The sequence below is a fragment of the Leucoraja erinacea genome, chromosome 2 (assembly GCF_028641065.1).
Source record: "Leucoraja erinacea ecotype New England chromosome 2, Leri_hhj_1, whole genome shotgun sequence".
In the NCBI taxonomy this organism is placed as follows: domain Eukaryota; kingdom Metazoa; phylum Chordata; class Chondrichthyes; order Rajiformes; family Rajidae; genus Leucoraja; species Leucoraja erinaceus.
In genome coordinates, this window is record NC_073378.1 from 138,158,131 (window position 1) to 138,174,530 (window position 16,400).

Sequence of the window (16,400 nt, forward strand, 5' to 3'; positions counted from 1 at the left end):
CCAGGCTTGCGGGCTTGACTTAAAGGGAGAGATTGTCTAGGCCTGGACATTTTTCTTTGATTTGGGAGGCTGAGGGGTGACCTTATTGAGGTTTTCAAGATCACAAGTGGATGGATATAGTAAACACTCCCAGTCTTTTCCCCTAGGATTGAGGGTTTAAAAAGCTGGAGAGATGTAAGTGGGCTTGGGCAATGTTTTCACTTGAAGGGTAGTCTGTACCTAGAATGAGCTTCCAGAGGAAACTGGATACAATTATGATTTTTATAAGACATTTGGACAGATATATGGATAGGAAGGATTAAGAGGCATGTGGTCGAATGCAGGCAAATGGGACTAACCTGGAATGCCAACTTGGTCTTTGGGGCAAAGGGCATGTTTCTGCATTGTACAACTCTATGAATCTTAAATAGCTGTAGCTGCAAGAATAAGCATCCTCTCCCCATCCACCGTCAAGGCCCTTTCTGCACTGTATGAATGAGCTTTGATCAATTTTTGTCCACTCTCTGAACTCCAGTGCATAATTTGAAGATCAGTACCAACAGTGATGATGAAATAAAAACAATGATGGAAACATAGAAACATAGAAACATGGAAATTAGGTGCAGGAGTAGGCCATTCGGCCCTTCGAGCCTGCACCGCCATTCAATATGATCATGGCTGATCATCCAACTCAGTACCCTGTACCTGCCTTCTCTCCATACCCCCTGATCCCTTTAGCCACAAGGGCCACATCTAACTCCCTCTTACATATAGTCAATGAACTGGCCTCAACTACCTTCTGCGGGAGAGAATTCCAGAGATTCACCACTCTCTGTGTGAAAAATGTTTTGCTCATCTCGGTCCTAAAAGATTTTCCCCTTATCCTTAAACTGTGACCCCTTGTTCTGGACTTCCCCAACATCGGGAACAATCTTCCTGCATCTAGCCTGTCCAACCCCTTAAGAATTTTGTAAGTTTCTATAAGATCCCCCCTCAATCTTCTAAATTCTAGCGAGTACAAACCGAGTCTATCCAGTCTTTCTTCATATGAAAGTCCTGCCATCCCAGGAATCAGTCTGGTGAACCTTCTCTGTACTCCCTCTATGGCAAGAATGTCTTTCCTCACATTAGGAGACCAAAACTGTACGCAATACTCCAGGTGTGGTCTCACCAAGACCCTGTACAACTCAGAATTACCTGTAAATCTTTCCCTTCTCCCTTTAAGTATACACCCTCTAGTTTTAGACATCCTTCCTGGGGAAAAGACCTTTCTTCCCTGTCTATGCCCCTCATAATATTACAACCTCGATAAGATTGCCCCTCAGCCTCTGCCTGCCCACCTGGCCTCTGCAGGTAACCCAGCTCCTGAAGCCTGCAGCCCAGGTGGAGAGAGAGCCTGAGCCATGGGTGAGTAGCAGCAGTAATTGCTGGCTGTGAGGGAGTTATCCAAAGTTGGAGAATTCCATGTTGAATCCACAGGCTGCGACGTGCCCAGACATCAAATGAAGGGTTGTACCTCCAGCTTATGTCGGGCCTTGTAGCAGTGCAGGAGGTAACAGGCATGAAGTCAGAGTGGGATGGAGAATTAAAGTTGCAAAACACACAGTCCCAGAGGTACTCAGTTACTCAGGCAGCATCTTGGTTTAGTTTAGTTTAGATTATAGATACAGCACAGAAACAGGCCCTTCTGCCCACCGCCTCGCGACAACCAGCGATCCCCGCACACTAACACTATCTTACACACACTCGGAACAATTTACACTCATACCAAGCTAGTTAACCTACAGAGTTGCACGTCTTTGGAGCGTGGGAGGAAACTGGAGATCCCGGGGAATAGTCACGGGGAGAACATACAAATTCCATATAGACAACAGCCATAGTCAGGATTGAACCTGGGTCTCTGGCGCTGTAAGACAGCAACTCTACAGCTGCACCAACCATGCCGCCCAACTGTGGAGGAAATGGACAGACAACATGTTGGGTCGGGACCCTTTGGCCCTGATGGGGGGGAGGGGAGCCTGACCAGTGATCGGTGGATGTGTAGGAAGGAACTACAGATGCTTGTTTACACAGACGGCACAGGCAGCATCTCTGGATACAAGGAATGGGTGCCAATTTGGATGAGATGCAGTCTGTCCCGCTGAGTTACTCCAGCATTTTCTGTCTATCTTAAATGATAGGTGGATACAGATGAGGGGGGAGGGTGTGATTGGCAGATGGGTGGAGTGAATGCCAAAGGCTGGAGTGAAATGGAAGTAAAAGGGTGTCAGATAAGGAGAGATGAGAAGTGAAATGTAAAGCTGGAGCGAAGGGATATGGCTGGTAAGGGAGGGGAAGAAATTATTGATATGAGATTCGGGGATGGGAGATAAGCATACGGAGAATGGGGAAGGAGCAGAGTGACTGGGGAGTGGGAGATGGGGAAATGTGTGCCTACCAGTGTGGGGGGCAGGGGGAAGAGGGGAGCGAGGGGTTATTGAATTAACGTGGCAGACAACAGGAAGCTGGGAATGACTGCTGTGGACTGCATGCGGAGGTAGTGTGAGAGTAAAGGGCCAAGTCGGTGGAGTGGCCACCAGCATAATGAAGGGCAAGTCTTACCCGGCCACTCCCTCTTCTCCCCTCTCCCATCGGGCAAGAGGTACAGAAGTGTGAAAATGTAGACCTCCAGATTCAGCGACAGTTTCATCCCAGCTGTTACCGGGCAACCGAACCATCATCTGGTCAATTCGCGAGCAGTCTTACAATATGGTACGATACAATACGATAGAATGTTATTTACCCCAGGAGGGAAATTGATCTGCCACCAGTCTCAAAAACAATAAATACATGTAACATGAAATTAAACTGACGTGGAGAGGATTGGGGGGGGTGTGCAAAGATTGGGGAGGGGGAGTCGGTCTCAGTCTTCCCCATGACAGAGGGGGGAGGAGTTTTACAGTTTGATAGCCACAGGGAAGAAGGATCTTCCATCGACCTCAAAGGAGCCCCGCGGACCACTTTTAATCGGACTTTAGACACAAAATGCTGGAATAACTCAGCGGGCATTTTCTGTCTATCTTCGGTGTAAATCAGCACCCGCAGTTCCTACGCATTTAATCCGACTTTACCTTGCACTAAATGTTATACCTTTTATCCTGTATCTGTAGACTGTGGTTGGCTAGATTGTAATCATGTATACTCTGTGACTGGACAGCATGCAAAAAAATAAGGGGCACCCAATTGCTCTGGCAGATAAGATGAAAGAAATCCAGTTTTAAAACCAAGTTTTTTTCACGCAGAGAGTGGTGAATCTCTGGAACTCTCTAACAGAGAGAAAGTTGAGGCCACTTCATTGGCTATAAACCAATGTGGTAGATCTGTGTGGCTAGGGGGATCAGGGGGTATGGAGAGAAAGGCAGGTACGTGATACTGAGTTGGATGATCAGCCATGATCATATTGAATGGCAGTGCAGGCTCGAAGGGCCGAATGGCCTACTCCTGCACCTAATTTCTATGTTTCTATGTTTCTATGAGAACCAGTGATCTTGGGAAAGTTACGTGGATACTTTGCAGTAGAGGAGGATGTCCTATAATATATGAAGGGGCTTTATCTGGTATATCCTGAGACATTGTGTGAAGAAATTGTGCACGTCCTGGCTGAGATATGTGAATCATCATTAGACAAGGGTGAAGTACTGGAAGACAGGAGGGTGACTGATGTGCCTCTGTTTACGGGCCGCTAAGAAAATCCTAAGCATTATAGACAAGTGAGCCAAACATCTGAGGTGTGAAAGGCACTGCAGAGGATTCTGAGAGATAAGATGCAGATGCATTTGGAAATATAGGTTGATTAGGGATAGTCGACATGTATTTGTGTGTGAGAGACCTTGTCTCACAGGGCGGCAGTAGAGCTGCTGCCTCACAGCACCAGAGACCCGGGTTGGATTCTACTGTCTGCATGGAGTTTGCACGTTCTCCCTGTGATCGTGTTGGTTTTGTCCGGCTTCTCCACATCCCAAAGACGTGCGGGCTTGTAGGTTAATGGGCCTGTAAATTACCTTGAGTATGTAGGATGTGTAAGTAGGATAACATAGAACTGGTACTGGTGATCGATGGTCGGCATGGACTCAGTGGGATGAATGGCCTGTTTACATGCTGTATCTCCAAACTAAACTAAATTTGATTGAATTTTACAGGGAAATAACTAAGAATGCTGAAGCGACAGGCTGGTAGATGTTGTATGTGGACTTCAGTGAGGCCTTTGAGGTTCTGCCAGGTAGGCTGCTCTGGAAGGTTAGATTGCATGGGATCCAGGGAGAACTAGCTAACTGAATAGAAAATTGGCTTAATTGAAAGAAGCAGAGGGTGATGGTAGAAATACGTTTTTCAGTCTGGAGACCTGTGACTAGTGAGATGCATCAGGGATCAGTGCTGGGGCATTGCTGTTTGTCATCTATATCAAAGGTTTGAATCAGAATGTACAAGGCATTGTTAGTAATGTCCCTGTCCCACTTAGGAAACCTGAACGGAAACGTTTGGAGACTTTGCGCCCCACGCAAGGTTTCCGTGCGGTTCCTGGAGGTTGTAGGTGGTTGCCGGAGGTTGCAGGTAGTGGAAGCAGGTAGGGAGACTGACGAAAACCTCGGGGAACCGCACGGAAACCTTGGGTGGGGCACAAAGTCTCCAGAGGTTTCCGCTCAGGTTTCCTAAGTGGGACAGGGGCTTAAGTTTGCAGATGGCATTGCAATCGTTGGTGTCATAGACAGTAAAGATGGTTATGAAGAATGATAGTGGGATATTGATCAGCGGGGCAAGTGGACAAAGGGATTGCTAATGGAATTTAATTTGACTAAATGTGAGGTGTTGCACTTTGGGAAGTCAAACTTGGGTAGAATTCTCACAGTGAATGGCAGGGCCCTGGGGAGGGAGCAGAGGGATCTAGGAGAACACACACATACAAAGTGCCTTGAAACTGGTGTGACGGTTGGATGGGGTAATGAAGATGACTTTTAGTATGCTGGCCTTGATCAGTCAAGTAACTGCAACAGTTGGGATGTTGTATGAGATATTCGTGATGGTCAGGTTTAGTTTAGTTGAGAGATACAGTGTGGAAACAGGCTCTTCGGCCCACTATGTCCATGCTATCCATTGGGTTCCACTTTACACACTATTTACAGAAGCAAATTACCCTCGAATCCTGCATGCCTTTGCAATGTGGGGGTAACCGGAGCACCTGGGAAAACCCACGTGGTTACAGGGAGAACGTACAAACTCCGTACAGGCAGCGCCTGTAGTCAGGATTGAACCCGTGTCTATGGCGTTGTGAGGCGGCAGTTCTACCACTGCACCACTAACACTAAGGTGTTGGAGGGGATTGTGAGAAGAGCATCTGTACTCATTTTGATGAGCAAGGATTGATTAGGAATGGTCAGCATGATGGCCATTGTGCAATGGCCTTTCTGTATATTGTCCCTAGTTTGTAGGGTATAACTAGTGTACGGGGTGATCGCTGGTTGGTGTGGACTCAATGGGCCGAAGGGCCTGTTTCAATGCTGTTCCAGGGTATAGATGCAGGGGGAGAGAAGGAGATGGAGGTAAGAGAGCAGGGGCTGGGGGCTTTTTGATGAGGGAGGATATTACTACAATGCTCAGTGAGGATGTTTGTGGGGAATTGTCCAGTCAGGCTACATGGGTACAAGTTAGAATCAAGGAGCGTGTGATCACATTGATGGGACAGGATGATAGACTTCCCAATAGTCAGCGGGGATTAGAGGAGCAGATGTGCAGAGAGATGGCAGAGAGCTGTAAATGTAACAGGGTGGTACCGGGGGGCAGGTGTGCAAAGCTGCCGGAGCTCAATGGAGCACTGCTCCGGCACCTCTGTAAAACAAAAGCCACTATAAACAGCGGGGAATTTTAACTAGTGGGTGTGTGGTCGGGGTAACCTGGTTAAAAGTGGGGGAAAGGGGAAGAACCATCACTGGGAGGGGGAAGCAATAGGCCCCAGCAGAGACAGACCATGTGCTGTCTGCATGGTGGAGGTTGTGGGCCTGGTGCTGAGCCTGGAACTGTGGTGAGATGACGGCTCTGGCCTGCTGGTGGGCGATGGAGAGGCGAGGGCCGGTGGTGGAGGTCCATGGGGGGCTGGAGTAGAGATATGTGTCGGTGGCAGCAGCATCAGTGGCACCGGGGAGACGGTGAAGTTCGGCAGGTGCGGCAGTTATGGTGGTCTGGGAAGGTGGTGAGGGCCAGAGAGGTGGTGGATGTTGTTGCTGCTCCTCATGGGGACCATCGCGGCCTCGTGGTGGACCGGCAGGCTGCGCCGCAGCCCAGCCACGGTGAGTGGGTGGGTGAGTGAGTGGGTGGGTTATTTTAACTACTAAACCAGGTTCGCTTCTTAATAAACAGACACCACACAAACTGTTTGGTAGACCAGTTCAAAACTTTACTTAACATCGGCCGATGGAAGGGAGCGAGAACTCCAGTCAAGTGACCAACACAGACACTTGACTGTGCTCAGCCACCTTCTCTGAACAACAGAATTACATTGCCTTAAATAGGGTTTTTTTGTCCCCTTTGCACATTCCACAGACATTAGTCATGGTCAGAGGTACAGGAAAAGGTTTCCACAGAATGCATCACATCAAACCTTTTGTTTACATGGTACAAGATATACTAAAAACATTGGCCATTTGCTTTAGGTCCAAATAGACCACCCTAGCTCTTTTCGCTGCTTCCTCTGTCATTTGGTCCCTCATAAACATAGGTAATTTGTTTACAAAGATGTGACTGGCTATTTCTCTCTTCCTTTATTGCCTCCTCCCCATAAACATTGGTAATCTTACTTCAAAGATATCTCTAGCTTCTCCAATGTTATAGGATTTATTATCTCACACACCCACAACCTAAGGCAAGCCTAATTTGAGACTAAATATAAGCTGTAAGCTAGCCCAGAAGTCAATTTAATATCTTCTTATATTTTTAACTAAAATTTGGCTTCATCAGTATTGGTGGTAGAATGCTGACATGGATAAAAATTGGTTGGCAGACAGGTAACAAAGAGTAGGGATTAACGGATCCCTTTCAGAATGGCAGGCAGTGACTAGTGGGGTATTGCAAGGCTCGATGCTGGGACCACAGCTATTTACAATATACACTAATAATTTAGATAAAGGTATTAAAAGTAACATTAGCAAATTTGCAGATGACACAAAGCTGGGTGGCAGTGTGAACTGTGAGGAGGATGCTATGAGAATGCAGGGTGACTTGGACAGGTTGGGGGAGTGGGCAGATGCATGGCAGATGCAGTTTAATGTGAATAAATGTTAGGTTATCCACTTTAGTAGCAATAACATGAAGTCAGATTATTATCTAAATGGTGTCAAGTTGGGAAAAGGGGGAGTACAATGGGATCTGGGGGGTCCTTGTTCACCAGTCACTGAAAGTAAGCATGCAGGTAGAGCAGGCAGTGAAGAAAGCGAATGGCATGTTGGCCTTCATTACAAGAGGAGCAAAGACGTCCTTCTGCAGTTGTACAGGGACCTAGTGAGACCACACTATTGAGTGTTGTGTGCAGTTTTGGTCTCCAAAATTGAGGAAGGACATTCTTGCTATTGAGGGAGTGCAGCGTAGGTTTACAACGTTAATTCCGGGATGGCGGGACTGTCATGTGCTGAGAGAATTGAGCGACAGAGCTGGTATACTCTGGAGTTTAGAAGGCTGAGAAGGGATCTTATTAAAACATATAAGATTATTTAAGGTTTGGACACGCTAGAGGCAGGAAAAATGTTCCCAATGTTGGGGGAGTCCAGAACCAGGGGCGACAGTTTAAGAATTCGGGGTAAGCCATTTAGAATGGAGATGAGGAAATACTTTTTCACACAGTTGTAAGTCTGTGAATTCTCTGCCTCAGAGGGTGGTTGAGGCTGGTTCTCTGGAAACTTTCAAGAGAGAGCTAGATAGGGCTCTTGAAGACAGTGGAGTCAGGGGATATGGGGAGAAGGCTGGAACGGGGTACTGTTTGTGGATGATCAGCCATGATCACATTGATTGGAGGTGCTGGCTTGAAGGGCCGAATGGCCTACTCCTGCACCTATTGTCTATTGCGTGTGCATGCGTGCGTGCGTGTGTGTGTGTGCATGTGTCGGGCCGGCACCTCTGTAAAAATACATGATCACCGTCTTTTTCTTTACTTGCTTGACAATTATATTTCATGATAATTATTGAGTGCAAGCGTGCAATATTTTGTCATATTATTAAATAAAGCATTATATGTTTTATTCCCCCCCCCCCCCCCCCCCCCCGCCACCCCACCCCAACCTCCAAGCAAAACCTAAAATGATGCCCCTATTTGACGGCTACGGCACCTAGAAAATTAGCACTGCAACACTGCTGGTGGGAGATTTCAACCCTTTATATTGACTGTGTCTCCCATAAGTATAAGGGATTGGATGGAATGGAATTTGTTAAATGTGTCTAAGAAAGCTTCCTTAATCAATACAGAGAGGGCCCAACTAGAGAGGGCCTAACACGGGCCCCCTGCTCGGGTAGAGAGGTAGGACGGGTGATTGGGGTGGGGATGGAAGTATTCTGGGAGCGTTTACAGTCAGTTTCTCCTCATAACTGAAACACGGCATCACAGGCACCCTCGTCAGTGAAATCATGTCCTTTGTACAGTATAGTGACTGCTTCCCCCCCCCCCCCTCCCTCCCCCTCCCTCCCCCTCCCTCCCCCCCTCCCCCTCCTTCCCCCCCCTCCCCCTCCTCCCCCCCCTCCCTCCTTCTCCCCTCCCCCCCTCCTTCCCCTCCTTCCCCCTCCTTCCCCCCTCCTTCCCCCCCCCTCCCCCCCGCTCCCCTCCTCCCCTTGCCCCCCCTTCTTCCACCCCCCCCCTCTTCCTCCGCCTCTTCCAACTCTCCCCCCCCCCCCCCCCCCCACTCTGCCCCCCTGGTCTGTCTCTGCCCCCTGGTCTGTCTCTCCCCCTTGGTCTAACTCTGTCCCTTTGGTCTGTCTCTGCCACTCTGCCCCCCTGGTCTGTCTCTGCCCCCCCTGGTCTGCCCTCTGTCTCTGCCCCCTTGGTCTAACTCTGCCCCTTGGTCTGACTCTGCCCCCCCCCCTGGTCTGTCTCTGCCCCTTGGTCTAACTCTGCCCCCCTGGTCTAACTCTGCCCCCTGGTCTAACTCTGCCCCCCTGGTCTGTCTCTGTCTCCCCTTGGTCTGACTCTGCCCCCCCTGTTGGTCTAACTACTCTGCCCCCCTGGTCTAACTCTGCCCCCCCTGGTCTGTCTCTCTGCCCCCCTGTCTCTGCCCCCTGGTCTCTCTGCCCCCTGGTCTGTCTCTGCCCCCCTGGTCTGTCTCTGCCCCCTGGTCTAACTCTGCCCCTTGGTCTGTCTCTGTCCCCTGGTCTGTCTCTGCCCCCCTGTTCATACTCTACCCCCCTGGTCTAACTCTGCCCCCTGGTCTGTCTCTGCCCCCTGGTCTGTCTCTGCCCCCCTGGTCTGACTCTGCCCCCTGGTCTAACTCTGCCCCCTGGTCTGTCTCTGCCCCCTGGTCTGTCTGTCCCCTGGTCTGTCTCTGCCCCCCTGGTCTGACTCTGCCCCCTGGTCTAACTCTGCCCCCCTGGTCTAACTCTGCCCCCTGGTCTGTCTCTGCCCCCTGGTCGGGTCTGTCTCTGCCCCCTGGTCTGTCTCTGCCCCCCTGGTCTAACTCTGCCCCCTGGTCTGTCTCTGCCCCCTGGTCTGTCTCTCTGCCCCCCTGGTCTGACTCTGCCCCCTGGTCTAACTCTGCCCCCTGGTCTAACTCTGCCCCCCTGGTCTAACTCTGCGCCCCTGGTCTAACTCTGCCCCCTGGTCTGTCTCTGCCCCCTGGTCTAACTCTGCCCCCTGGTCTAACTCTGCGCCCCTGTTCATACTCTGTCCCCACAGTGCTGCGTTGAGGCTGAGCCATGGCACACCGGTCGCAGTGCTCGTCGTTTGGCGGTGTGGATGGTGAGACTGGGCAGATACCTCCACACTACAAGGAGTACTACCGGTTGGCAGTGGATGCACTGGCAGAGGATGGGCTGGAGGCCTATCACCGCTTCCTGGCCAGCGAGAAGGAGGTGGACTTCCTCTGCTCCACCGAGGTGGAGCACATCTGCCGCAACCTGAAGAAGCCGCGCCTGTTGGCCGTGGGGCAGGACCAACTGGACTCTGGCCAGGGTTACCTGCATACCCTGCCCCCCGGCTACCACGACTCAGACTCATCGGGCACCTACTGGCCGGAGCACACGGACATTGCAGCCCCGGTGCTGGATCTGGGCTGGCCCAGTGGCCACCCCTTACGTGGGCCGTCTGACGTCACCATCTTTGTGCACCCGCCTGCCCCCGACACCCTCAGCATCAAGGAGGAGGTGCGCCGACTCATCCGCTCCGCCACCCAGGTGAGGACCTCGCCCATCACCTCCCAGCCCTCATCTGATCCGCCCCGTAGGTGAGGTTGTGACCCCTGACCTGTCACCTCCGATCCCTCATCTGCTCCGCCCCGCAGGTGAGGTTGTGACCCCTGACTCTCAACTGCTGCTCCACACAGGTGAGCTCATGACCCCTGACCTATCACACCTGACCCTCACATATCCTCCCCGCAGGTGAGGACGTTACCCCTGACCCGCTATCTCCGACCCCTGACCCTCATCTGCTCCACCACACGTGGGAATGTGACCCCTGACCCCCAATGGCACCAACACACCGCTGAGGCCATGACCGCTGAACCCTCCTCTGCTGCGCCACATAGTTGAGGACGGGATGGACCCCGGGTCTCTCATGCTGTGATGCAGCAGCTCCGTCACCCAAAACTCAGTGTTTACCCTGGGCTGCCTGTCCCACTGACCCACAGCCCCAGCGTGGGTGCGTGTGTGTGTGTGTGTGTGACTGTGCTGTTACCCGGGCTGCCTGTCCCACTGACCCACAGCCCCTGTGTGTGTGTGTGTGTGTGTGTCAGTGTGTGTGTGTGTGTGTGACTGTGACTGTGCTGTTACCCGGGCTGCCCGTGCCACTGACCCACAGCCCCAGCGTTGTGTATGTGTGTGTGTGTGTGTGTGACTGTGCTGTTACCCGGGCTGCCTGTGCCACTGACCCACAGCCCCAGCGTTGTGTGCGTGTGTGTGTGTGTGTGTGTGTGTGTGTGATGGTACACTGTGCTGTTACCCGGGCTGCCTGTGCCACTGTGTGTGATGGTACACTGTGCTGTTACCCGGGCTGCCAGTGCCACTGACCCATAGCTCTGTGTCCACCCCCACAGGTTATTGCCATTGTGATGGATGTGTTCACTGACATTGACCTGTTTGATGAGGTGCTGGAGGCTGCCAGCCGGGAGATTCCTGTTTACCTTCTCCTGGACGAGATGCAGTCTCACCACTTCCTCAACATGGTGAAGAAGTGTAACGTCAACCTCAGCAACGTACATGTAAGTCTTGTATCCCATCGCGGCTGAACCAGGGCTGCCCAATGATCTGGAGGGGAGGGGGGGGGGGGGTGTGTGTGTATGTATCCACTATCCGGCTACAGGGCTGTGCAATACCCCCACACTCTGATCATAGAGGTGTACAAAATCATGGATGTGCTGGATGGTCTTTTACCCAGAGTAGGGGAATCAAGAACCAGAGGATATGGATTTAAGGGGGGGGGGGGGGGGGGGGGGGGGGGGGGAGATTTATTAGGAACCTGAGGAGTAACTTTATCCCACAGCGAGTGGTGGGTGTATGGAATGAGTTGTCGGAGGAAGTGGTTGAGGCAGGTACTATCATGACATTTAAAAGACTCTCAGTGCTGGAGTAACTCAGCGGGTCAGGCAGCATCTCTGGAGAACATGGATAGGTGATGTTTTGGGGTCTGTACCATTCTGCAGCTTTTAGCTGAAGGGTCCCAACTCAAAATGTTCTCTAGAGATGCTGCCTGACCCGCTGAATCCCTGAATTACATAGTTTCAACACTTAATAAACAGGTATAGGAAAGGTTTGGAGGGTGATAGGCCAATGCAGGCTTTAGATGGAGCGTCTAAAGTGGAGACAGACACAAAGTTCGGGAATAATCCGAGATTGATCCCTGGGATAGCGGGACTGCCAAATGAGGAAAGATTAAAAAGACAAGACTTGTATTCACTGGAGTTTAGAAGGACGAGGGGGATCTATAGAAACATATAAAATTATAAAAGGACTGGACAAGCTAGATGCAGGAAACATGTTCCCAATGTTGGGCCAGTCCAGAACCAGGGGCCACAGTCTTAGAATAAAGGGGAGGCCATTTAGGACTGAGGTGAGAAAAAAACTTTTTCACCCAGAGAGTTGTGAATTTGTGGAATTCCCTGCCACAGAGGGCAGTGGAGGCCAAATCACTGGATGGATTTAAGAAAGAGTTAGATAGAGCTCTAGGGGCTAGTGGAGTCAAGGGATATGGGGAAAAGGCAGGCACGGGTTATTGATTGGGAACGATCAGCCATGATCACAATGAATGGCGGTGCTTGCTCGAAGGGCCGAAGGGCCTCCTGTGTGTGTTGCTGGGTTAGGTTGGGCTGGGCTGTGTGAGGTTGGCTGGGCTAGGCTGGGGAGAGAGCGGGGGGTAGTGTGTGGCTGGGCCGGGCCAGGGAGAGAGCGGGGGTAGTGTGTGGCTGGGCTGGGCTGGGCTGGGGAGAGAGCAGCAGCTGACACATAACACGGTACAGGGAGTGTCACTCAGGGCCAGCCACCCAGCAACAATGAGCCCACTGTCGGACACACACACACACACACACACACACACACACACACACACACACACACACACACACACACACACACACACACACACACACACACACACACACACACACACACACACACACACACACACACACAGAGTTATATACACACTCACACACACTCATACACACAGATATATACACTCACACACACACACACACACACACACACACACACACACACACACACACACACACACACACACACACACACACACACACACACACACACACACACAGAGTTATACACACACACACACACACACACACACACACACACAGTTATACACACACACACACACGTACACACACACACACACACACACACACACACACACACACACACACACACACACACAGTTATACACACACACACAGTTATACACACACACACACACACACACACACACACACACACACACACACACACACACACACACACACACACACACACACACACACAGAGTTATATACACACTCACACACACTCATACACACAGTTATATACACTCACACACACACATGCACACAGTTATATATACACTCACACACACACACACACAGTTACACACACACACACACAGTTTCATATATACACACACACACACAGTTATATACACACACACACACACACAGTTCCACCCACACACACACACACACACACCCACCACCCACACACACACACACACACACACACACACATACACACACACACATGCACACACCCCCACCCCACACACACACACAGTTATACACACACACACACACACACACACACACACACACACACACACACACACACACACACACACACACACACACACACACACACACACAAACACACACACACACACACACACACACACACACACACACACACACACACACACACACACACACACACACACACACACACACACATACACACACACACACACACACACACACAAACACACACACACACACACACACACACACACACACACACACACACACACACACACACACACACACACACACACACACACACAGTTTATACACACACACACACATTCAACACACACACACACACACACACACACAGTTCAACACACACACACACACACCCACACACACACACACACACACACACACTGAAGAAGGAGGGGGAGGAGCACGGCAGACACATCAAGGAAGCTGGGGCTGGGCTGCCCTCCCTACTCTATGTTTATATTGGCCAGAGGTTCGACTAGTCTGTGCACCCCCCTGCAGGAAGCTGATGGAAAGCCCGTCTCTGTGAGGTGGGACATGATAAGAGTGCAGGTGAAGTGACACTACAGTGGGCTGGGGTGAATACATTGTCATATGAGACAGAGGAACAATGAACTCCACACACTGCAACACTACAGGCCCATTGATGCAATGACAAAGATAATTGTACAATAAACAATGATAGACTATGCAAAGCGCTGGAGTAACTCAGCAGGTCAGGCAGCATTTCTGAACAATAAGGATGGATGACGATGTGGGCTGAGACTCAAACCATTCATTCATTTAGCTTGAACAAGGGTTCCTCAGAGGTGCCTGACCGACTGAGTGACTCCAGTACTTTGTGTCCCTCTAAACCAACATCTGCAGTTCCTTCCTACACACCATAATAGTGCAAAACTTGGTGCAACCATAAAACATCCAATGTGGATCATAGATGTGGTTAGTGTTGTGCAGTCTGATGGTTGTTGGGAAGAAGCTGTTCTGGAGGTCACAGTTTTCAGGCTGCCGTACCTTCTGATGGTAGCAGTGAGATGAGAGTGTGGCCAGGGTCATGTTGGTCTTTGTAGCTGACGTTTTTTGAGGCAGCACCTCCTATAGATGGTGGGGACAGTGGTGGTGAGCTGTGCCTGAAGGGCCTGTAGCCATGCTGTATTAGTCTGTTTCTATGTTCTACGTAAACCACATCTACCCCACTGCTCTCAACAAGATATTTATTCCCATTTTCAATGGTGCTATGATGGAATCTCCCACTGACAAATCCATGTTGACTATCGCTCATCTATCGGGCCTTTTCAACTGCAAATTAATCCTGTGCCTGAGAATGTTTTTCCAATACCATTCCTATCGCTGATGTGTGTCTCGTTGGCCTGTAATTACCAGGCTTAGTATAGAAAGTTGAACAATGAACAGTACAGCGTAGGAACAGGCCCTTCAGCCCACAATGTCTGTGCCATACATGATGCCATGTAATCGGATCTCCTCTGCGCCTGCACACAATCTACATCCCCCCCATTCCCTGCATACCCATGTCCATCTAAAAGCCTCTTAAATGTCACAATCATATCTGTCTCCAGCAGCGTATTCCAAGCATCTACCAATCTCGGTGTAACTATACTTGCCCTGCACATCTAACTTGTGTGTGACGCCGCATGCCGCCCCCCCCCCCCCCCCCCCCCCCCCCCCCCCCCCACAACCGCACGTTGGGGCAACAGACCCAATGGGTCTGCACTTGGTCTAGTCTCCTTTAAACCTTTTCCCCCTCTCATCTCAAAGCTATGTCTTTGACATTTCTACCCTGGGCAAAAGGTTCTCCCTGTCTACCGTATCTAATAATTTTACATATTTCTCAGGTCTTCCCTCAGCCTACAGCGTTCCAGAGACAACTAATGGAATGTTGCCCTTCAAATAGGAATCTGAGGGGTAACTCTTTCATACAAATGGTGGTGGGTGTATGGAACAAGCTGCCAGAGGAGGTAGTTGAGGCTGGGATAGAAACATAGAAACATAGAAAATAGGTGCAGGTGGAGGCCATTCGGCCCTTCGAGCCAGCACCTCCATTCATTGTGATCATGGTTGATCGTCCCCTATCAATAACCCATGTCTGCCTTCTCCCCATATCCCTTGACTCCACTAGCCCCTAGAGCTCTATCTAACTCTCTCTTAAATCCATCCGGTGATTTGGCCTCCACTGCCTTCTGTGGCAGGGAATTCCACAAATTCACAACTCTCTGGGTGAAAGAGTTTTTTCTCACCTCAGTCTTAAATGGCCTCCCTTTTATTCTAAGACTGTGGCCCCTGGTTCTGGACTCGCCCAACATTGGGAACATTTTAACTGCATCTAGCTTGTCCAGTCCTTTTATAATTGTATATGTTTCTATAAGATATCCCCTCATCCTTCTAAACTCCAGTGAATACAAGCCTAGTCTTTTCAATCTTTCCTCATATGACAGTCCCACCATCCCAGGGATCAATCTCGTGAACCTACGCTGCACTGCCTCGATCACAAGGATGTCCTTCCTCAAATGAGGAGACCAAAACTGTACACAATACTCCAGATGTGGTCTCACCAGAGCCCTGTACAACTGCAGAAGAACCTCTTTACTCCTATACTGAATTCCTCCTGTTATAGAAACATAGAAACATAGAAATTAGGTGCAGGAGTAGGCCATTCGGCCCTTCGAGCCTGCACCGCCATTCAATATGATCATGGCTGATCATCCAACTCAGTATCCCGTACCTGCCTTCTCTCCATACCCTCTGATCCCCTTGGCCACAAGGGCCACATCTAACTCCCTCTTAAATATAGCCAATGAACTGGCCTCAACTACCCTCTGTGGCAGAGAGTTCCAGAGATTCACCACTCTCTGTGTGAAAAAAGTTCTCCTCATGTCGGTTTTAAAGGATTTCCCCCTTATCCTTAAG

The 16,400-nt window shown here is 50.3% G+C and overlaps 1 protein-coding gene across 1 annotated transcript in view; it reads left to right on the plus strand.

Annotated features, from left to right (window-relative positions):
- LOC129716044 (protein FAM83H-like) overlaps nucleotides 1–16,400 on the plus strand; it is a 29,208-nt gene that overhangs the window by 3,929 nt on the left and 8,879 nt on the right. The window contains exons 2-3 of the mRNA XM_055665925.1: nucleotides 9,881–10,377; nucleotides 11,235–11,399. Coding sequence (XP_055521900.1) covers nucleotides 9,901–10,377; nucleotides 11,235–11,399 — 642 coding nt within the window. The 5' untranslated portion in view covers nucleotides 9,881–9,900. The remainder of the gene's footprint in view (nucleotides 1–9,880; nucleotides 10,378–11,234; nucleotides 11,400–16,400) is intronic.